At 44.7% G+C, this 24,696-nt stretch overlaps 1 protein-coding gene across 1 annotated transcript in view; it reads left to right on the top strand.

Moving 5' to 3' along the window:
• Positions 1 to 1,617: 1,617 nt before the first annotated feature.
• The window catches only part of LOC141101645 (ficolin-1-A-like), a 60,274-nt gene continuing 37,195 nt past the window's right edge, over positions 1,618 to 24,696 (top strand). The window contains exon 1 of the mRNA XM_073590864.1: positions 1,618 to 1,771. Coding sequence (XP_073446965.1) covers positions 1,702 to 1,771 — 70 coding nt within the window. The 5' untranslated portion in view covers positions 1,618 to 1,701. The remainder of the gene's footprint in view (positions 1,772 to 24,696) is intronic.

The following is a 24,696-nucleotide window of genomic DNA, read 5'->3' as shown; positions in this document are numbered from 1 at the left end:
AGTTGAAAAGAAAAGTCTTAAGTGAGGAAAAGAAGTGCTCAATTCTGGCTTTACTAGCAGAGGGATACAGTGAGCGTCATGTTGCCTCCATCCTTAAAATTTCTAAGACTGCAGTCCATTACAGCAAGGTCAAGCATCAGACATTTGGAACAACAAAGCTACAGACGGGCAGATGGCAAAAACGACCCTCCACTGACCGGGGTGACCACCATCTTATTTAAATGTCACTCAGTAACCGCAAGATGCATCAAGTGACCTACAAAAGCAATGGCAAATGGCAGCTGGGGTGAAGTGCACGGCAAGAACAGTTCGTAACAGGCTCCTAGAGGCAGGGCTCAAGTCATGTAAAGCTAGAAAAAAGCATTTCATCTGAGAAGCAAAAGGGAGCCAGGCTGAAGTTTGCCAAAGACCATAAGGATTGGACAATAGAGAACTGGAGTAAGCTAATCTTCTCTGATGAGTCTAAATTTTCAGCTTTGCCCAACACCTGGTCGTCTAATGGTTAGATGGAGACCTGGAGAGGTGTACAAGCCACAGTGTCTTGCACCCACTGTGAAATTTGGTGGAGGATCGGTGATGATTTGGGGATGCTTCAGCAAGGCTGGAATTGAACAGGTTAATCTTTGTGAAAAACGTATGAATCAAGCCGCATACAAGGTTATCCTGGAAAAACAGTTGATTCCTTCTGCTCAGGCCATGTTCCCCAACTCTGAGGACTGGTTTTTCCAGCTGGACAATGTGCCATGCCACACAGCTAGGTCAATCAATGTGTGGATGAAGGACCCCTACATCAAATCCCTGTCATGACCAGCCAAATCTCCAGACCTGAACCCCATTGAAAACCTCTGGAATGTAATCAAGAGGAAGATGGATAGTCACAAGCCATCAAACAAAGAACTGCTTAAATTTTTGTACCAGGAGTGGCATAAGGTCACCAAAAGCAGTTTGAAAGACTCGTGGAAAGCATGCCAAGACGCATGTTATTCCACAAAATATTGATTTCTGAACTCTTCCTGAGTTAAAACATTATTGTTGTTTCTAAATGATTATGAACTTGTTTTCTCCGCATTATTTGAGGTCTGCAGGCACTGCATTTTTTTGTTGTTATTTTGACCATTTCTCATTTTCTAAAAATAAATACAAAATTTAATGCTTGGAAATTCGAAGACATGTTGTCAGAAATTTATAGACTAAAAGAACAATTTACATTTTACTCAAAAATATAACTATAAAGAGAAAAATCAGACAAACTGAAAATTTTGCAGTGGTCTCTTAATTTTTGCCAGAGCTGTAGATTCTGACATAGCGACCATACATTGGCACCTTAGCCATGTACTTGTGAAGGTGCCAGAAGCAGCACTGTCCTATACACATCTGCCATCGCAGTGCACATGAAAATTTGCCAAGTGCAGCAGTGCTCAGTAATGCCCTTATTATAGTCGCTTTCACAATACCTTTATACTACATGTAGTAGTGCCATCCCTTTTTTTTTTTTTTAAAAGAAAAGCATTTTTCTGTTGCACGTGATGTCGTGTGAGAAGAATGGTATCGCTTTATCTGTTTCTAGGGCTGTATATTTCCTAATGACGGGATAAGAAGAGGAGCGGCTTAGGCATGGTGAAATCTATAAGACAAGTCGCTGCTCACATCCCTAGATCTTACAGAGGGATCTGACACAAAGAAAGTACAGATCAAATAATCATGTGGATTTCATTGTTTGCTGTCATCTGCACAGTGGCCGCCTTCTCCCTCGCTGATGATTCCTGTCCAGGTGAACCCCTTCTGATTTTACACACTGCAATATTTTTGGGGGATATTAATCCAGATATCAGCTAAAATGCGCTAAAACCAATGTTTTTTATTTATTTGTGGATGTTTTTTTCACTTTTGGTGCTTTTGTTTTAAACATAGGCTTTAGGGTTGATGTTTATTTTAGGGATTTTCCAATAGGTTTGTCTAAAGGACTTAAACAATGCCATTAAAAATGTGTGAATAAAAAAAGGTATAACCACCCAATCCCAAAACAAACAATTATATAAAAGTCAGCTCACCTGGGTTTACTCCCATAGTCTTTGACACATCTTGTACATGGATCTACTTGGATCTACATGATTTCATATACAGTGACATGTAAATTACTGTTATTGTGAACAGTTAGACAAGTTGAAGATGAAATGATCTCTAAAAAGGTTCAAATTAAAGAGGACACATTTACTTTGTATTTCAAGCAAAAACAATATGTACAGTATATATAAATATTTTCATCTTTTAAATTTTAAAAACTACAAAAAGTAAAATGAGCCAATGCAAAATTTGGGCAACGTGTATGGTTAGTACCTAGTAGTACTCCCTTTTTGACAGTATCACAGCTTCTAAATGCTTTTTCTAGCCAGACAAGAGTCTTTAAATTCTTGTTTGCGGGATTTTCATCCATTCTTCCTTTGAGAATTCTTCCAGTTCTGTGAGATTCCTGGGTTGTCTTGCATACTCTGCTATTTTGAGCAACAGATTTTCAATGATGTTCAGATCCGGGGACTATGAGGGCCATTCAGCTTACGTCTTTTGAGCTCGTCTATTGTGGATTTTGACGTGTGTTTAGGATCATTATCCTCTTTTCAACTTCAGCTTTTTTATAGATGGTGCTATGTTTGCATCAAGAATTTGTTGAAATTTCAATGAATCTATTCTTTCCTCTACTCAGGAAAATTTTCCCCATTGCCTTTAACACAACCGCAAAGCATGATTGATCCACTTCCATGCATAATGGTTGGCAATGTGTTCTTTCCTGAAAGAATCTATTATAACCTCATCGGTCCACAAGACTTGTTTCCAAAATGCAGCAGGCTTGTTTAGATGTTCTTTTTCATACTTCTCACACTGAATTTTATGATGATCATGCAGGAGAGGTTTTCTTCTGATGACTCTTCCATGAAGGCTATATTTGTGCAGGTGTCTCTGAACAGTAGAACAACGTACCACAGCTCCAGAGACTGATAAATCTTTCTGAAGGGCTTTTGCAGTCAAGCGGGGGTTCTGATTTGCCTTTATAGCAATCCTACAAGGAGCTCTCACTGAAATTTTGCTTGGTTTTCCAGACCTTATCTTGACCTCCAGTGTGCCTGTTAACTGACATTTCTTAATTACATTTCAAACTGAGGAAAGGTGTATCTTGAAAACACTTTGCTATCTTCTTATAGTATTCTCCTGCTTTGTGGGCCTCCACCATTTTTATTTTCAGAATGCTAGGCAGCTGCTTAGAAGACCTGTCATGATCCAGGTTGGATCTAACAGATTAAATGTTCCAGTAACCTTTTCTTTTTCCTTTAGCTGTGCTAAAGGTGGTTTTGCCCCCGGTGGCCATTAGGGTCATTGCACTGTGGTGGTTTCAGTTCTAGTTTCCCCCCCGGTGGCCATTAGGGTCATTGCACTCTGGTTCCTTTGGTTTAGTGCACGTGATTATGTAACAGGTGTGATTGCTCTATAAGAGAGTGTCAGGTGTGTCAATCACTGTTGGTGATTAGTCCTCAGTTACAAGCAAGCCTGGGTGAAGGATGGAGCTGAAGGAGAGTCCCGGGCAGCTCAGTTAGAGTCCTGGAGTGGCAGCTATAGTGTCTGCAAGGAGGGCTGGTGTTGTGAGTTCATTTTCCCCTTCACCTTTGATGTCTGATGAACTCCCTCTGCTGGTGAAGAGAGGTAGTGAAATTGATTGGGATGGGAAGAACCTGTTATCTGAACAGGCGGAGTGTGATTGGACATCTGGAATTTCTGAGTGGATATAAGGCAGCCGACGCCCTGCAGGGTTTGCTGGTGATCTTTTCTGCTCTGAGCTCTGGCATCCAGTTTTAGTTCCTGTCTACTAAAAGCTAAGTTTTTGTCCTGCTATTGTTCCATGAGATTTTGTCTGGTTTCCTTAGTGATTGTATTCAGCCAGTCCTGGTTGGGACTGGCTGAATTCCATTTTTGTCTCTGATCAGTTGATCTCTTTGCTCTGTTTTCAGAATATACCTGAGTGCTGATATAGTGATTTTGAAGTCTAGCGACTTCAGGGCCTTTTTTCCTATCAGACGGTTGGGACATTTTTGTAGGTTTTTTTGCGGATTGCAGCCAGCATCTTTTTTGTCCTGTCCTATCTAGTTAGTTGGGCCCCATCGTTTGCTCAGCCTGTCTTTCTGTCTGTGTTTGTGTTTTCATCTGTTTTTCACCGACAATACATGTTGGGGGCTGTCTATTGCTTTGGGGTCTGCTCTGGGGCAGTTTAGATTTCCCCTTTCTTTCTTTAGGCTTATGTAGTTCTCCGCCTGTGACGAGGGGTCTAGGGCACCGTAGGAACCCCCCACGGCTACTGTTAGTTGTGGTGAATAGGATCAGGGGTTTGCAATCCGATAGCTACCAACCTCTCCAGTTTTCTGGACTTAGCTTGTATTTTTCTTTTCTCCTCCTCCGGTGACTCATTCATAACAGGCAGGCATGGCTTGGTGAAGTTGCAGCTATGGTGTCAACAAGGAGTTCTTGCATGGCGTGGTGGAGTGGCAGCTATGGTGTAGAACTGCACTCATGATGCTGGACTCTTTTGCTGGAAAGCTGGACTCATATGCTGGACTCTGTTTCTGGACAGCTGCACACAGGTGGTGGACTCTGTTTGCTCCAAGGCTGCACTATCCTGTTAGATCCGGTCGGAGGAAAAGATGCACGCAGGTGGTGGGCTCTGTTGCTGGGAGCATAAGCAAGAGCAAAGCTAAGTGGTGTTTCCCGGGTTTGTCTCTCTTCCTTATGTGTGTTTTAGTGCAGTGGTGGGATTAGTTTCCGCACCGTCCACTTCACTAGTGAGGATTTACGTGTAGGGCGAGCTAGGGATATTAGGTATCCTGATGGTCGCCCGGTGCAGAACCGGCCTAGGGAACGTTAGGAGTGTAGAGACACTGACTCAGGGGAGTGCAGGAGGTCTCCACTTTCCCGTTCCCTATTGCAGAGGCACCATTGTTATTGTTACCCAGGTTTTCCCCTTATTGTTTAAATTCGCCTTACTGGAGGCAGGGTTTCCAGATATACGTGCATTTCCGAAATTCGCCTGTTGGAGGCGGCGTATCCAGCTGCACGTTTTATTATTTAAATTCACCCAACTGGAGGCGGTGTACCCAGGGTCACGCGTGTAATCTAAATCCGCCCTGCTGGAGGCGCTGTGTCCAGCCGTGCATGACCATGACATTATCACCAACCCATACAATTTTATTCTGGTGAGCCTTGGGCCATGTTCAGACGGTGAGCATTTGCTGCTGGGCCTCACTGAGGTGAGTGAGGAGATGCATGGTGTGTAAGCAGTTCCAGCAGCAGTAATCAGGGTCTGGGGTCTTCCCTCTGACTCAACCAGAAAATCAAAAACCGGCTGGCAATGAAGCCCCCTAGAGTCGCTGCTGGGGAGCGGGACTTGCTCATACAGTCGGACGCACCCAGACAGGTTGGTGGAGTTGGTGTCCGCATGGTGCTGTCTGGGGTTCCCCGAGGTGAAGAGTACGTCCCGGTAGTGAGCAGACTGGTGTTATAGTCCGTGGGGCTCACGCCAAATCTTCCATTCCACCGAAGAAGCCGCCTCCTCCTGGTCGTGTGGAGGAAGGCGACCAGGGTTGTATTTTTCCTCCATATCCCAGGCCCCTTCCTCTCCAGTGTGAGCAGCAGGTGCGCTGCGGGGGAGTAGGGGCAAATCTCAACCCTCACCATTAGCCATCTCTGGGAGGCGCAGACCTCGTGGTGTAAAGGGTTGGAGGGTGGTGTTCCCTTGGTGAATAGCGGGGGTGTGAGTGTGGTGACACAGGGGGATGCCTCTGTTGTCGATCCCAGAATGAGTTCACCGAATTATGACAGACGAATGTGTGGTAATAAGCGTTCAGGTCCGGACCTGTGTGTGAACGAGCATGTATCGGTGGCCACCAAAAAACATCCTGTGGAAGTGTGTTGCAGAGTCTTACCAGCTTATACCGAAAATACACATACATAACTCGTTCCCCAGGTCGGCGCTTTGGAGATGTGTGGTGCCTCCAGAACATACATTGCCTATACCAGCAGTGCATTTGTCATTAACCTGAAGTGTCAGGTGGTGGTTGGGGTGAACTCTGGATCTGGTCGTCCCCGCTGTAGGTGGTTCCCTAATGAGGAGCGGTCTTGAGGGTCCAGAGGCCCCTCATTAAGGGGAGGGTACTGTCATGATCCAGGTTGGATCTGACAGATTAAATGTTCAAGTAACCATTTTTTTTTTTTCCTTTAGCTGTGCTAAAGGTGGTTTTGCCCCCGGTGGCCATTAGGGTCATTGCACTGTGGTGGTTTCAGTTCTAGTTTTCCCCCCAGTGGCCATTAGGGTCATTGCACTCTGGTTCCTTTGGTTTAGTGCACGTGATTATGTAACAGGTGTGATTTCTATATAAGAAAGTGTCAGGTGTGTCAATCACTGTTGGTGATTCATCCAGGGCAGCTCCGTTAGAGTCCTGGAGTGGCAGCTATAGTGTTTGCAAGGAGGGCTGGCATGGCTTGGTGGAGTTGCAGCTGTTATGAACTCATTTTCGGCTCCACCAGTTGAGAGCTCCCCTTCCGTTCTCCCTCTGGTGGTGACAGGAGGTAGTGAGGTTGGTTTAAGTGGTAGTGATCTGCCACCTGATGAGGAAGATAACGATTGGATCTCTGGAGTATCAGACTGGATATAAGACAGCCGATGCCCTATCCTGGTGCTGATGATTCAGTCTGCTTCTCAGGTCCTGGACTTTCGCTCTCTTCCAGTCTTCTCAAGTTAAGTTTGTTTTTTGCTATTGTTCACACTTGCGCTTGTTGGTCAGTTCAGTTTCTTGTGTGGTCAGCCTGCCCCTGCTGGGGCTATAGTGAATTTCCGCTATCTTTCCTTTGGGGTCTGCTCTGGGGCAGTTAGTTTTCCTCTTTTCCTGCTTTAGGCTTATGTAGCTCTCCAGTTGTGACGAGGCGTCTAGGACCATCGTAGGAACGCTCCACGACTGCTGCTAGTTGTGCGGTTAAGTTCAGGGATCTGCAATCTGCATAGTTACCAACTTCTCTGGTTTTCTGAGACTTAGCTTGTTTATTTTTTCCTCCTCGGTGACCCATTCATAACAGAATCACCAGCCATACCTCAGATTCTAGGGTACTCAAAAGCAGGAAGGAATTGTTAACCCCTTCACCCCCAAGGGTGGTTTGCACATTCATGACCGAGCCAATTTTTACAATTCTGACCATTGTCCCTTTATGAGGTTATAACTCTGGAACGCTTCAACGGATCTAGGCGATTCTGAGATTGTTTTCTTGTGACATATTGTACTTCACTTTAGTGGTAAAATTTTTTCGCTATAACTTGAGTTTATTTATGAAAAAACAGATATATGGCGAAAATTTTGAAAATTTTGCAATTTTCAAACTTTGAATTTTTATGCCCTTTAAACAGAGAAATATGTGACACAAAATAGCTACTAAATAACATTTCCCACATGTCTACTTTACATCAGCACAATTTGGGAAACAACATTTTTTTTGTTAGGAAGTTATAAGGGTTAAAAGTTGACCAGCGATTTCTAATTTTTACAACAAAACTTACAAAACCTTTTTTTGTAGGGACCACCTCACATTTGAAGTCACTTTGAGGGGTCTAAATGGCACAAAATACCCAAAAGTGACACCATTCTAAAAACTGCACCCCTGAAGCTACTCAAAACTACATTCAAGAAGATTATTAACCCTTCAGGTGCTTCACAGGAGCAGAAGCAATGTGGAAGGAAAAAATGAACATTTAACTTTTTAGTCACAAAAAAAATATTTTAGCAACAATTTTTTTATTTTCCCAAGGGTAACAGGAGAAATTGGACCCCAAGAGTTGTTGTCCAATTTGTCCTGAGTACGTGGATACCCAATATGTGGGGGGGAACCACTGTTTGGGCACATGGCAGGGCTCAGAAGGGAAGGAGCCCCGTTTGACTTTTTCAACCTAAAATTGGCTGGAAATGAGATCGGACGCCATGTCGCGTTTGACGAGCGTCTGATGTGCCTAAACAGTGGAAACCTCCCACAAGTGACCACATTTTGGAAACTAGACCCCCTAAGGAACTTATCTAGATGTGTGGTGAGCACTTTGAACCCCCATGGGCTTCACAGAAGTTTATAACGCCCGGGCGTGAAAATAAAAAGTCATATTTTTTCCACAAACATGATCATTTAGTCCCCAATATTTTGTTTTCCCAAGGGTAACAGGAGAAATTGGACCCGAAAGGTTGTTGTCAAATTTGTCCTGAGTAGGCTGATACCCAATATGTGGGGGGGAACCCCTGTTTGGGCACATGGCAGGGCTCAGAAGGGAAGGAGCCCCATTTGACTTTTTCAACCTAAATTGGCTGGAATTGAGATCGGACGCCATGTCGTGTTTGACGAGCGTCTGATGTGCCTAAACAGTGGAAACCCCCCACAAGTGACCCCATTTTGGAAACTAGACCCCCTAAGGAACTTATCTAGATGTGTGGTGAGCACTTTGAGCCCCCATGGGCTTCACAGAAGTTTATAACGCCCGGGCGTGAAAATAAAAAATCATATTTTTTCCACAAACATGATCATTTAGTCCCCAATATTTTGTTTTTCCAAGGGTAACAGGAGAAATTGGACCCGAAAGGTTGTTGTCAAATTTGTCCTGAGTAGGCTGATACCCAATATGTGGGGGGGAACCCCTGTTTGGGCACATGGCAGGGCTCAGAAGGGAAGGAGCCCCATTTGACTTTTTCAACCTAAATTGGCTGGAATTGAGATCGGACGCCATGTCGTGTTTGACGAGCGTCTGATGTGCCTAAACAGTGGAAACCCCCCACAAGTGACCCCATTTTGGAAACTAGACCCCTAAGGAACTTATCTAGATGTGTGGTGAGCACTTTGAGCCCCCATGGGCTTCACAGAAGTTTATAACGCCCGGGCGTGAAAATAAAAAATCATATTTTTTCCACAAACATGATCATTTAATCCCCAATATTTTGTTTTTCCAAGGGTAACAGGAGAAATTGGACCCCAAAGGTTGTTGTCAAATTTGTCCTGAGTACGCAGATACCCAATATGTGGGGGGAACCACTGTTTGGGCACATGGCAGGGCTCAGAAGGGAAGGAGCCCCGTTTGACTTTTTCAACCTAAATTGGCTGGAATTGAGATCGTACGCCATGTCGGGTTTGACGAGCGTCTGATGTGCCTAAACAGTGGAAACCCCCCACAAGTGACCCCATTTTGGAAACTATACCCCCTAAGGAACTTATCTAGATGTGTGGTGAGCACTTTGAACCCCCATGGGCTTCACAGAAGTTTATAACGCCCGGGCGTGAAAATAAAAAATCATATTTTTTCCACATAAATGATCATTTAGTCCCCAATTTTTAATTTTCCCAAGAGTAACAGGAGAAATTGGACCCCAAAAGTTGTTGTCCAATTTGTTCTGAGTACCCTGATACCCCACATGTGGGAGAAAACTACTGTTTGGGCACACGTCAGGGCTCGAAAGGGAAGTAATGACGTTTTGGAAAGCAGACTTTGATGGAATGGTCTGCGGGCGTCATGTTCCATTTGCAGAGCCCTTGATGTTCCTAAACAGTAGAAACCACCCATAAGTGACCCCATTTTGGAAACTAGACCCCCTAAGGAACTTATCTAGATGTGTGGTGACCACTTTGAACCCCCAAGTGTTTCACTAAAGATTATAATGCCCAGGCGTGAAAATATAAAATCCTGTTTTGTTCCCACATAAATGATCATTTAGTCCCCAATTTTTAATTTTCCCAAGAGTAACAGGAGAAATTGGACCCCAAAAGTTGTTGTCCAATTTGTTCTGAGTACCCTGATACCCCACATGTGGGAGAAAACTACTGTTTGGGCACACGTCAGGGCTCGAAAGGGAAGTAATGACGTTTTGGAAAGCAGACTTTGATGGAATGATCTGCGGGCGTCATGTTCCATTTGCAGAGCCCTTGATGTTCCTAAACAGTAGAAACCCCCCCATAAGTGACCCCATTTTGGAAACTAGACCCCCTAAGGAACTTATCTAGATGTGTGGTGAGCACTTTGAACCCCCAAGTGTTTCACTAAAGATTATAATGCCGGGCGTGAAAATATAAAATCCTGTTTTGTTCCCACATAAATGATCATTTAGTCCCCAATTTTTAATTTTCCCAAGAGTAACAGGAGAAATTGGACCCCAAAAGTCGTTGTCCAATTTGTCCTGGGTACTCTGGTACCCCACATGTGGGAAAAAACTGTTTAGGCACACGTCAGGGCTCGAAAGGGAAGTAGTGTTGTTTTGGAATGCAGACATTGATGGTCTGCTGGCGTCATGTTCCGTTTGCAAAGCCCCTGATGTGCCTAAACAGGAAAAAACCCCACATGTGACATCATTTTGGATACTAGACCCCCAAAGAACAAATCTAGATGTGCCCCCAACTAATCTAATGTAAATTAGTAGTGCATGGAGGTGTGGTACAATTTGAAGCAATCCTTCATACACAGGCCAGGTTTTTCGGGGCAGGTGTCGCATTGATAAGTGGTGTCCCTGCGTATTCCTTTTTTGTAACACACTCGACACCTTTTTTGCGGCTTACCTTTTCTTGGGTTGGCGGGACCACCCCCGGAAAATGCTGACCTGGGACAATACGAGCACCTTCAGTTCCAGAAGTACTGGGGCCCGCTCCTTCCTGAGCGCCAAACATCAGGGCCTTAACCACTACCTCCTGGAACTCAAGGTACGAAGTATCGCTGGGGCATGCACATTGACAGCAGGAATGCGTTGAGCATTGCCATTTGGATGATGTGCACGGCCAGCTTTTTATACCACACCTTGGCCTTCCTCAATGCATTGTACGGTTGGAGGAGTTGATCGGAGAGATCAACACCCCCCATGTTTTTGTTGTACCCCACTACACATGTCGGTTTGCGGACCTGTGTAGAGGTTCTCCGTACAGTGCAGAGGGTACTGCCATCACCGTGTATGGTGGTCAAGAGATGGACATCTCTCTTGTCCTTGTACTTGACCACCAGCAGGTGGTCACTACATTGGGCTCTGCTCTCACCTTTTCGGAGCATCTGCCCAAGTAGCGTCTTCGGGAGGCCTCTCTGATTTTTGCGGACAGTGCCACAGGCTGCGGTATGTCGCTCAGAGAGGGATTTGTAGAGTGGGATGCTGGTATAAAAGTTATCAGTGTAGAGATGATAACCTTTATCCAGCAGTGGGTGCACCAAATCCCACACAATTTTCTCACTCACTCCCAGGAAAGGAGGACACTCAGGGGGTTCAATCCGGGTGTCCTTCCCTTCGTAAACTGTAAACTTGTGGATGTACCCTGAGGTACTCTCACATAACTTATAGAGTTTGATTCCTTACCTGGCCCTCTTACTGGGCAGGTATTGACGGAATCGCAGCCTTCCCTTGAAGTGAACCAAGGACTCATCCACGCAGATGTCCCTTTGGGGCAAGTACACTTCAGCAAACTTTTTGTTGAAGTGTTCGATGACCGGCCGAATTTTGAAAAGATGCTCAAAGTTGGGGTCATCTCGTGTGGGACACTGTGCATTATCAGTATAATGCAGAAACTTGTGGATGGCCTCAAAACGCGTCCGAGCCATGACCATTCGGAACACTGCAGTGTTGTATAAAATATCAACACTCCAATATTGCCGAATTTCTGGCTTCTTCAGTATCCCCATATGGAGGACCAGGCCCCAAAACTGCGTCATTTCAACTACGTCTACAGGAGACCAGTTTGATAATGTTGAACACGGGTTTTGCTCCAAAAATTGACGAGCGTACAAATTAGTTTGCTCCACCATGAGGTTAACAAAATCCTCAGAGAAAAAGACTTTGAAAAAGTCAATTTCTGTGAGGCCGGTGGTGTCAAACTTGATTCCTGATTCTGCCACAAAATCAGGAATCAGTGGCTCGTAATTTTCGGGGGGCGAGGTCCATACAGGGAGCACTGGGTCAGCTGCGGGCATGGTGGGCGCTGCCTCATCTTCTGTCCTGGAGCGTCTGCGTGGCGGTTCTGCAGGACCCGAGGAGGAAGATGAGGAGGGGGAAGAGGAAGAAGAAGAGGATGAAGAATCCGAAAAATAAAGAAAAGTTGGATCCTCATCCAAATCGCTATCAGTGTCGAAGGCAAGTATAGCATATGCCTCCTCCATTGAATAGCGCTGTTGGGATGAATTTGATGACATTTTTGTGTAAATATGGTGCTTGGGTGTACACTTTATGGAAAACTGTATGTGTACGTGGGTGGGGAGTGATTGGTGTAAACTTTCTATAAAGAAAAAGCTGTGGAAAAAAGTCTAAAACAGCAGGCCCTAGCTGATAAGTGTCACTTATCAAAACTAGGCTGCTGGATGTGCGCACGGGGTGGCGCAAAGGGGGGGGTGGAAAAAAAAAAAGTGAATTGTGTCACTTATCCAAGTTTTGCAGCTGCGGGATGTGTGTACGGAGGTGGCGCAAAGGGGGCTAAGGAAAAAAAGCGAGCACAAGTGTTGATCGGTGAACTGCGTCACTGATCAACGCTCGGCGGCTGCGCACGGAGGTGACGCAAAATTGGGGTGGAGGGGGGTAAAAATAGGGGGAAGGGGGATGTTGGGATTGGGGTGGATGAAGAGAGATTGGGCAGGGATCAGTTAGGGTTGTCACCGATCAACGCTCTGCGGCTGCGCACGGAGGTGGAGCAAAAGTGGGGTGGAGGGGGGTAAAAATAGGGGGAAGGGGGATGGGGGGATTAGGGTGGAGGGATGGGGGGATGAAGAGAGATGGGGGTGAAGATAGATTGGGCAGGGGATCAGGGATCAGGAACACTTACGGTTGGCGTTTTTTTCTTTCTTTTTTTTTCTTCTTTCTGCAGGGATTGTGATGCTACAATCTGTGGCACCACAATACCCAGCACAGGAGCTCTTGCTGCGTCCGACCTCTCTGCAGGAATCCTCAGCTAGAGTGAGGACCCCTGCAGACAGGTCAGAGGCAGGTCAGGGGCAGGTCACAGAGCGGTCACATCGCTGCTGTGACCTGTCATTGGTGGGATCGAATGATTACATCGATCCACCAATCCCTGATCTGCCTGGTGACCATGGCAACTGCCTAGAATCGGAGCTCACAGCTCCGATTACTAGGCAGGTCATGCCCAAGTCACCAGCGGGGCACAGAGCGGTCACATGGTGACCGCAGCTGTGCCCTGTGGTTGGCGCGATCGCTGATCTAATTGATTGCGCCAGCCAGCTCCTGCAGGCCCTGCTGGGCCTGCATCAGGCTCCAGCCTAGGATCGGTGCTAATAAAGCACCGATCCAGGCCGGTAATGGCAGGGCATCGGCGATCGCGCCAATCCGGGTGCTTTTTGCCGGTGCCTGGCATTGCTAGGCACCGGCTCTAGGATCGAGTACATCGGTACTCGATCCCAGCCTAGGACATCATTGTTTCAGCCAAGGTGATTGGCTGAAACAATGAGAAACGCTGCGATTGGCTGTTCAGAATTGAACAGCCAATCACAGCGCTCTGGATGCCGGGGGGGCAGGATCGCAGCCCGGGATGCCGACGCCATCTTCTGTAAGGTGAGATGGCGTCGGGATTTTAATGCGATCACCGCGACTTAAGTCGCGGTATCGTATTAAAGGGCCCGACGTATTATCCCATCCACGGTCATACGGGCCCGGGTACCGTGGATGGGATAGTACGTCGGATGTCAGGAAGGGGTTAAAGAAAAGAAAAAAAAGTGTCAGAATTTTTTTTTTAATGTATTTTTTCTTTTTTTCTCTGGGGCAGTAGGAGGATTTTTTTTTCCTCATGGAGATTAAGCAACTGTCTGATCGTGTGGAGCAGCTTGCTGCTGAAGTATAGGGAATTTCCACCTACCTTATTCAGTCACATGCTGCTGAACCCAAGATTCCTACTCCTGATGTGTTTTCTGGGGATCGGTCTAAATTTCTGAATTTTAAGAATAATTGTAAATTATTTCTTGCTTTGAAGCCTAACTTATCGGGTAGCTCTGTGCAGCAGGTTAAAATTGTCATCTCCTTGCTGAGTTGCGATCCCCAAGATTGGGCTTTTTCTCTGACACCTGAAAATCCTATTCTGACTAATGTAGATGCATTTTTTCAGGCCTTGGGATTGTTGTATGATGAACCTAATGCCGTTGATCAAGCCGAGAGAACCCTGTTGGCATTAAACCAGGGTCAGGATCCTGCAGAGTTGTACTGTCAAAAATTCCGAAAGTGGGCGGTCCTTACTACATGGAATGATAGTGCATTGGCAGCTCTCTTTCGGAAAGGTTTGTCAGAGACCGTAAAAGATATGATGGTGGGATTTCCTGTTCCCTCTGGTCTGGATGGCTCTATGTCATTAGCCATTCAAGTTGATCGGCGTTTACGTGAACGTAAAACTACACGGGAGGCGCTGCCACCTTTTGAACAAATGTCTGAACCTATGCAATGTGATGGGGTTTTGTCTAGGGCGCAACGTCGGGAGTTTAGAAGGCGTAATAAGCTGAGTTTTCTGTGGAGACGCCTCTCATACTATTTCTGTCTGCCCTAAACGAGAGAAACATTTTGCACACACATTTACTGTGGGCAGTGTACAACCTAAGTTCCTTTTGGCAATTACTCTGATCTGCTCCTTGTCCACATTTTCTGAATCTGATGGATTTGGAGTTTGCTAAACGTTGTGGTTTGTCCATGACGCCTCTGCAGATGCCTATTCCTTTGAGGGGTATTGATGCCACTCCTTTGGCGGAGAATAAACCTCAGTTTTGGACCCAGGTGATAATGCACGTTGCCCCAGACCACCAAGAATATTGTAAATTTTTGGTGCTGCGTAGTTTGCATGATACTATTGTTCTGGGGTTCCCCTGGTTGCAAACTCATAACCCAGTATTGGATTGGAAATCTGTGTCTGTGGTGAGTTGGGGTTGTCAGTGTGTTCTTAGGGACGCTCCTGTTTTCTCCACCTCTCCTCAGTCTCCTGATATTCCTGATTATCTGGCTGATTTCTCTGATGTTTTTAGTGAGAGTAAGTCTGCGTCTTTGCCTCCTCATAGGAGTTATGACTGTGCAATTGAGTTGATGCCTGGGTGTAAATTTCCCAAGGGTTGGCTTTTCAACTTATCTGTACCCGAACATGATGCTATGCGATCCTATATTAAGGAGTCGTTGGAGAAGGGTCATATTAGACCATCCTCGTCACCTTTAGGCGCTGTTTTTTTTTTATGGCCAAGAAAGACGGTTCATTAAGACCGTGTATTGATTATCGTTCCCTTAACAAGATGACGTTTAAATATCAGTACCCGTTACCTCTGATGTCTGATTTATTCTCCAGAGTTAAGAGTGCCTGCTGGTTTACTAAGCTTGACCTCAGGGGGGCGTATAATCTTATTCGCATCAAGCACGGGGATGAATGGAAGACGGCGTTTAATACTCCGGAGGGACATTTTGAGTACCTGGTGATGCCTTTTGGGCTCTCTAATGCTCCTTCTGTCTTCCAGTCCTTTATGAATGATATTTTCCGAGACTTTTTGGATAAGTTTTTGATCATCTATCTGGATGATATTTTGGTCTTTTCTAGTGATTGGGATTCCCATGTGGAACATGTCCGGACTGTGTTCCGGATTTTGAGGGAGAATTCCCTGTTTGTTAAGGGATCGAAGTGCCTCTTTGGTGTACAGAGGATTTCATTTTTGGGATTTATCTTGTCTCCATCGACTATTGAAATGGACCCGGCCAAGGTACAGGCCATTTATGATTGGGTTCAGCCTACTTCTTTGAAGGCTCTCCTGAAGTTTTTGGGTTTTTCTAATGTCTATCGTAAATTTATAGGTAATTTTTCTAGTATTGTCAAACCACTGACTGATCTGACCAAGAAGGGAGCTGATGTGTTGAATTGTTCTCCTGAAGCTGTCTCAGCATTTCAGGAGCTTAAGCGGAGATTTACTTCAGCTCCAGTTTTACGGCAACCTGATGTCTCACTTCCATTTCAAGTGGAGGTGGACGCTTCTGAGATTGGTGCAGGAGCTGTTTTGTCCCAAAAAGACCCTGTGACTTCTAAGATGAATCCCTGTGCCTTCTTTTCTCGAAAGTTTTCCCCATCTGAACGCAACTATGACGTGGAGAATCGGGAATTGTTGGCCATGAAATGGGCATTTGAGGAGTGGAGAGTGGAGACATTGGTTGGAGGGAGGTAGACATCAATTTGTGGTCCTCACTGATCACAAGAATCTGATTTATCTGGAGTCGGCCAAACGCTTGAATCCTAGACAGGCTAGATGGGCCTTGTTTTTCACGCGTTTTAATTTTGTGGTCTCTTTTCTTCCGAGCACTAAGAATGTTAAGGCAGACGCCCTTTCTAGGAGTTTCTTTGCTGATTCTCTTAATGTGACGAGCCTACTACTATCCTAGGTGAGGGGATAGTTCTTTCTGCCATTTCGCCCGATTTGAGATGCGCCCTGGAGGAATTTCAGGAGGATAAACCTGAGCGTTGCCCTATGGGAAGATTGTATGTTCCTGACCAGTGGAGAAAGAGAGTGATGTCTGAAGTCCATTGCTCCGCATTTGCTGGTCATCCGGGTATTTTTGGTACCAGAGATTTGGTGAGTCGGTCGTTTTGGTGGCCTGCCTTATCTCGTGATGTCAGGAATTTTGTACAGTCCTGTGGGACTTGTTCTCGGTCTAAACCCTGTTCTCGTTCTAGTGGGTTGCTGATGCCCCTGCCGGTACCCAAGAGGCCAAGGACCCATATCTCAATGGATTTTATTTCTGATCTTCCTGTCCCTCAGAGAATGACTGTTATCTGGGTGATTTGTGATAGATTTTCGAAGATGGTCCATCTTGTACCACTCCCAAAGTTGCCATCTTTTACAACAGGTGGTTCGGTTACACGGGATTCCTGAGAACATTGTGTCCGATAGAGGGGTCCAGTTTGTTTCCAGATTCTGGAAAGCCTTTTGTTCCAATCTAGGAATTCAGTTATCCTTCTCCTCCGCGTTTCATCTCCAGACCAATGGGCAGACTGAGAGAACAAACCAGACCCTGGAGTCTTATTTAAGATGTTTTATATCTGCTGATCAAGATGATTGTGTCTCATTTTTGCCCTTGGCTGAATTTGCACTGAACAATAGAGCTAGTTCTGCCACTCTGATGTCACACTTTTTCTGTAATTTTGGGTTTCATCCTCGATTCTCTTCAGGGCAAGTGGAATCTTCGTCCTGCCCAGGTGTGGACACTGTAGTTGTGAGAATGCAGCAGATATGGGACCAAGTGGTGGATAAGTTGTCACTCTCTCAGGAAAAGGCCCAGCATTTTTCCAACCGGCGTAGGACCATTGGTCCTTGGTTTAAAGTGGGTGATATGGTTTGGTTGTCGTCTAAGTATATTCCTATGAAGGTTGCATCTCTAAAATTTAAGCCAAGATTTATTGGACCTTATAAGATTTTGGAGATTCTTAATCCTGTTTCTTTTCGATTGGCTCTTCCAGTTACGTTCAAAATCCATAACGTATTTCACAAGTCACTGTTGAAGAGGTTTGTTGAGCCAGTAGTTCCTGTGGTGGCACCTCCTGATCCTGTATTGGTTAAAGGCAATGTGGAATATGAGGTAGAGAAAATATTGGATTCTCGTTTGGTTAGACGGAGACTCCAGTATTTGGTCAAATGGAAGGGTTATGGCCAGGAGGATAATTCTTCGGTCTCTGCCTCTGATATTCATGCCAATAAATTGGTTCGTGCTTTTCACTGGACCCATCCTGATCAGCCTGTTGGCATGAATGAGGGTTTCGTGACCCCTCCTCAAGGGGGGGGTAGTGTTATGAACTAATTTTCGGCTCCACCAGTTGAGAGTTCCCCTTCCGTTCTCCCTCTGGTGGTGACAGTAGGTAGTGAGGTTGGTTTAAGTGGTAGTGATCTGCCACCTGATGAGGAAGATAACGATTGGATCTCTGGAGTATCAGACTGGATATAAGACAGCCGACGCCCTATTCTGGTGCTGGTGATTCAGTCTGCTTCTCAGGTCCTGGACTTCAGCTCTCTTCCAGTCTTCTCAAGTTAAGTTTGTTTTTGCTATTGTTCACACTTGCGATTGTTGGTCAGTTGAGTTTCTTGTGTGGTCAGCCTGCCCCTGCTGGGGCTATGCTGAATTTCCACTCCTATGTATCAGTATTTGCCAAGCTGCTTTTTATCCCATATTGGATTGGCCTCTTTTTGCTCTGTCTCAGAATATTTCAGAATGCTGATATAGGTGTAGAAGTCTATTGACTTCAGGGTTAATTTTGTTATCAGAAGTGTTGGACAACATTTTTGTAGTTTTTTTTTGGCAGATTGCAGACAGTGTCTTTCCTTTCCTGTCCTGTTTAGTTAGCCGGGCCCCATCGTTTGCTCAGCCTATTTTCCTGCCTTTGTTTGTAATTTCATCTTGTTTCACCGTCAATACATGTGGGGGGCTGTCTTTCCTTTGGGGTCTGCTCTGGTGCAGTTAGTTTTCCTCTTTTCCTGCTTTAGGCTTATGTAGCTCTCCGGTTGTGACGAGGCAGAAGGTCTCCACTTCCCCGTTCCCTATCGCAGGGCCACCATTGTTATTATTACCCAGGTTTTCCCTTTTATTGTTTAAATTCGCCTTACTAGAGGCGGGGTTTCCAGATATACGTGTACTTCCGAAATTCGCCTGTTGGAGGCGGCGTATCCAGCTGCACGTTTTATTATTTAAATTCGCACAACTGGAGGCGGTGTATCCAGGGTCATGCGTGTCATCTAAATCCGCCCTGCTGGAGGCGCTGTGTCCAGCCACGCGTGACCATGACAAGACCCCATGGCTGTTGTTTGTTGGCACCAAGTCATAGGAGGCTGGGTTAATATAAAGCTGGGAAATTTGCCTCACCTGGTCTTTCCTAACTATGATAGTGAATACACCATAACCCTAACAGGCTAATTAAGGTCTGAAACTTTGGTCAAAGTTATCTGAGAACACAAGCCTAAGGGTGCCCAATCTTTTGTATGCAGCTCCTTTTCCTTTTTGTAATTTTAAAATGTGAAATATGAAAATATATATTTTTTTGCCTAAAATACAAAGGAAATGTGTCATCTTTAACTTTAGAGATCATTTCATCTTCAGCTTGTTTAAATGTTCACAATAACAATCATTTTGACCAGTGGTGCCCAAAGTTTTACATGCCACTGTAATGTAATGAACAGAGAAATTCAAGCATTTTGTCACTATTTCTTTTTTAATTCCATATTTTTAAAACTATGATATTCATCTTACAAAATAGTATAAATTCATGAACGTATTTCAATAACCACATCATTAAAAAGGTTTTGTTTAAACAAAAAAAACAACAACCTGAGCCTTACTCATCTCTACCAGGTCCAATGCTGAGTGTCTTCCTTACAGCTATATACCTGTTAGCTGTTATCCCCATTTTAAATGCAGCGGCAGGTGGGATGTCTCATCGCAGCTCCATTTATTCTCTTTGGGGCTTCCAGAAAAGAACAAGCTCAGTGCTTGTAGCCACTGAGGAAATTAATCAATCAGTGGTCGAGTCGCACATACCGCTCCAGTCTAGTGGGGATATAAACTCTAAATTCTGCTGATCGGTGCAGGTCCCAACATTTGGACCCCCACCAATCAATAACTTATCACTTCTGTGAAAAGGTGATTACTGCAAGTGCATTTTGTCCCAAGTATTTAACCACTAATGGAAATAAAGGATCTTCTCCTAATTAATATCAGAGAGAACAAAAGACTGCCATACACAACACAATCCACTATGCCAATACCAATTATACCACATACAAGAGAGAAATACCACCACACTGTGACCAGACCACATATTGCCACCACATAGTGACTGAATAATACCACATACAAGGGACAAACACTGCCACACCGTGACCAGACCACATAGGGACCAAATAATACCACATACAGGGATAAATATCGCCACACCATGACAAGACCACATATTACGACATAGTAACCGAATATTACTATGCTGATCATTAATAAAAACCGCAATATGAACAACACTTATTACCACCAGTTATATTATACACAGGAACTCTGTATATAGTATACAGATAATACAGTGATCACAACTGACATTATACACTGGAGCTCTGTGTATAGTGTCAGTGTACAGGTAATACAGTGTCCACCAGTGACACTATACACAGGAGCTCTGTACATAGTTTGTGTACAGGTAATACTGTGATTACCCGTGACATTATACACAGTGGTTCTGTATCTAATGTCAGTGTACAGGTAATACAGTGAAGAAAAATATTTAGAATTGAGAGTCCTCAGTGGTTGATACCTTTTAATGGCTAACTGAAAAGTTGGGTACAAATTTCACGCTTTCGAGACTATTCAGGTCTCCTCATCAGGCAAAGACTAATACAACATCTGAAGAATCACACATTTATGCACAAAACAGCACAGCAATAGATAAGACAAGTGACGTGAAGCAGAATTGTCATTATGGGAGAGGGATAAACATAAATATTGGAGCAGTTCATAAATAAGGAGTGTGAAAGTTTTATTGTCCTCTGATTGGGGTCTGGTTCTGTGTTGTGTGATGACCCCAGAAGGTCTGAAGAGCAAATTCCTTAATTGATGTAAAAGGACATAAATCCATGAGACACATTCATTCCTGCACTGAGTGTGTCAAAGGTCATCAGAAAAATATTCAGAATTGAGAGTCCTCAGTGGCTGATACCTTTTAATGGCTAACTGAAAAGATGGTATCAACCACTTAGGACTCTCAATTCTGAATATTTTTCTATCTGCTAGCTAACACGGTACAAAGATATATATTTTTACTGTATCAAAGGTTGTCATAAAATTATACTCCCAGACCCTCCTGTCTCTCTGAAACTTGAAGTTACCTTTTAATACAAGTAATTTAATGTCCATCATGCTATTACTGGGCATGCAAAAAAATTTTGCCACAGGTAGATCCATTCTTTTTTCTCTTATTGTGAGGTGATGAGAATTCATCCTTGTTTTCATTTTTTTGTCCGGTCTCCCCCACATACAGACCCCCAGTTGGACATTTAGTACAAATAATTAGGTACACCACATTAGATGTGATGCAGCTGAAAGTACCTGGGATCTTGTAGTTCTGATGTGAGTTGGGGATCTTTATCTTGTCTGTGGTCATTATAAATGGACAGGATTTACATTTTTTTCTGGTTGCAAGGAAAGGTTCCTGCAGATGTTGGGGAGGATAGGGAGCTTCTGACAATGAGGTGTCTTAAATTTGGGAGCTGCCTAAAACACAGCAGTGGGGGTCTGGAAATATGGATTGTAATAGGGCATATTTTTGTAGTAAAGGTTGTAATTTCCATGCAGCTCCCCTTAGCAACTCCAGATTTGGAGATTGTAGGTGACCACTAGAGGCACCCGGTTATTTTCTTCTTTAGCTTTGTAATGCAGCAGGTGATTCCTTGATGTTCTAGTAGCTCTTGTAATTTGGATTTCAATTGTTCTTGGATAGTAGCCCTGATTCAAAAAGGTCTTTCTGAGGCGATCAGGGTGTTTGTCTCTATCAATGGGGTTGGAACATATAAGATTGTATCTGATGGCTTGGCTGTAGACAATAGAGTTTTTTATGTGCTTTGGATGGAAACTGTCCCATTTAAGGTATGTTGGACAGTCGATTGACTTCTGATACGGGGATATCTCTATTTCATTGTTCTTTAGCTTAATGATGGTGTCTAAAAAGTTAATTTCAGTGCTGTAGTAGTTGAGTGTTAAGTTGATGGTGGGACGAAATTGATTGAACTGTTCATGGAACGTCTTTAGCTGTTACTCAGACTCCATCCAGATGATTAAAATATCATCAATGTAACGGTAGTAGGCCAGAGGCCTTATGGCACATGAGGACGGACAAAAAGTCGCTTTCAAGCTTGGCCATGAAAAGATTTGCATATTGTGGAGTTATTTTACTTCCCATAGCTGTGCCACAGGCACAGGTCAGTATTACTGTGATCACCAGTGACATTATACACAGGAGCGCTGTATATCGTGTCAGTGTACAGGTAATATAGTGATCACCAGTGACATTATACACAGGAGCTCTGTATATCGTGTCAGTGTACAGGTAATACAGTGATCACCAGCGACATTATACACAGGAGCTCTGTATATAGTGTCAGTGTACAGGTAATACAGTGATGACCCGTGACATTATACACCAGAGCTCAGTATATAGTATCACTGTACAGGTAATACAGTGATCACCAGTGACATTATACACAGGCGCTATTTATATAGTGTCAGAGTACAGTTAATACAGTGATTACCAGTGACATTATACACAAGAGCTCTGCATATAGTGTCAGTGTACAGGTAACACAGTGATCACCAGTGACATTATACACAGATGCTCTGTATATATTGTCAGTGTACAGGTAATACAGTGATCACAGGTGACATTATACACAGTAGCTCTGTATATAGTGTCAGTGTACAGGTTATACAGTGATTACCAGTGACATTCACAAGAGCTCTGTGTGTAGTATATAGTGTAAGTGTACAGTTAACACACTGACTTACCAGTGATGTCTCTAGGTGAAGTCTTATTAGCTTTTCTTCTTCATCTGGCACAGACCACAATCACTTCTTCAAGATGGGACTCGTCTGCAAAAAAATGACACAGTCATGAATAGCTGATCGCTTCTGGAGCATTCCCTGATTTATACACTAAGGCAGATGAAGAAAAAAAGCAACATAGTGCCGCCCTGCAGAGTACAGGACCTCCCTTTTGATCCCTCCATGGAAAACAGTATCTTCAAAAGTAAATTAAATTACAGCAGTAATAATGTCCCCTAATTGGCCCCTACAGTAATTATGTTCCTCACTTGTCACCATAAACTAATGTATGTTCCTCATTTTGGCCTCCGTACAGTAATAAAGCCCCTCGACCTGGCCTCTTTAATAGTGTACCCCATCCTCTTGATCCTCTATGTTCCCCATCCTGGCCCCTATGTGCACCATCCAGGGACATTATATTCCCCCATAATGGGCCCCTATGTCCCTTGTCCTGTGCCCCCTACGTCCCTTGTCCTGGGCCTCATATGCCCCTTGTCCCGGGCCCACTATGTCCTTTATCCTGAGCCCCATATGCCCCTTGTTCTGGGCCCCATATATTTTCCTCTTGTCTTTCCCTTGTCCTGGGCCTCATATGCCACTTGTCCTTTGTCTCATATGCCCCTTGTCCTGGGCCCAATATGTCCCTTGTCCTGAGCCCCATCTATTTATATAATTGCCTTGTAATGTTTTCATTTCCTGTTCTGTTCAGATATCACCGTATCCCAGAATTCCAAGCGGAGGAAGTTCACCGACCGCCATATTGGCACAACCAAATGATGAGTGTCTCAATATGGAAACTGCTGCTGGTACCAACCTATTACGCGGTATCACCAGTGGAACACGGTCGCACCACACACACACACTCTATACGCTGTACCATCACACTCACCCTCACACACTCACGCTCTCACACTCACTCAGACTCACTTACACAGCCTCTTGAGCGGTACCACCAGCGGAACACTGTCACACTGCACCTGCGCGAATTCTGCACAGGTGCAGTGAATCATTCGTCTGATCCCGGCGGCAGATGCGCAAAGTGTCTACAGGCAGAGGAAGCCGGTCACGTTAAAGGGGTTTTCCCATGGACGAAAGTTCATTTTAAAATACCACATCTCCTGGACAGGGGAGGAAGCAAAAGACAATACTGACATTACAGCAGGGGATCACAGAGGATTCATTTTGTGAGGTAAAATATTTCACTGACTGTTTAAATATTTTACCTCACAAAATATATCCTCTGCGATCTCCTGCTGTAATGTCAGTTTTGTCTTTTGCTATCTCCCCTGCCCAGGAGCTGTGGTATGTTCTGTATGTAGGGGTAGTGGACTGACGTACGGACCTGTTTGCAGTGGAAGGGTTAATGTACAGGATGCTGGACAGGGACTGCTGTAGGTGAAGGTGGGAGATAGCTAGAAAAAGGAGAAGGATGTTGGAGTACAGAGTTTGGCCACTAGGGGGAAACCAAGGACAGCAGAAATGAAGGAAGGTGTAGTACTGAAGTTTGGCCAAAAGATGGGAGTAGAGAGTTGTGAGCAAAGGACTGAACAACAGCTTAGGGCTTAGGAAATTGCACAGTCATGGGGGGCATGGTTACAGGAACTCTAGAGGGGAATTCCCAGTGAGAGAGGGGATAAAAGGGAGCTAGAGAGTTCCAGAAGCGGTCAGTCCAGTAGTGATGGGCAGTCCGGCTCTTTTTGGTGATCTGGCTCTCATGGGTCAGCTCTCCAAAAAGAGCCAGCTCTTTTTGGATCCTAAATAGATCCCTATTACATATGTGTCAGGCGTTCGAAACCCTGCCCACCTACCGCATAAACCCCGCCCACTTTCTAAGGACCAATTAAATTGCTGAATAGGTGGAGTTTTGTTCAGGTGGGCGGAGTTACGTATGCCGAACACCGGGATTTTACACCCAGTGAGAGCCATTCAGGGATTTTAGTTGCTCTCACTGGGGTGCCGGCTCCCATCATTCACAGCAGGGAGCCGGCTCTTTGTGTCGGATCGTTCGTGAACGACACATCACTACAGTCCGGAGAGAGGAGCTAAGGAGGAAAGAAGACCCCAGGAAGGAGAGAGACAGTGAGGAAGCTCCAAGGAG

This window comes from Dendrobates tinctorius, unplaced genomic scaffold (genome assembly GCF_039654945.1).
Source record: "Dendrobates tinctorius isolate UK_male_01 unplaced genomic scaffold, ASM3965494v1 ptg000120l, whole genome shotgun sequence".
NCBI lineage: Eukaryota > Metazoa > Chordata > Amphibia > Anura > Dendrobatidae > Dendrobates > Dendrobates tinctorius.
Note: the sequence above shows the minus strand (reverse complement) of the source record. Positions and strands in the feature narration are given on the sequence as shown.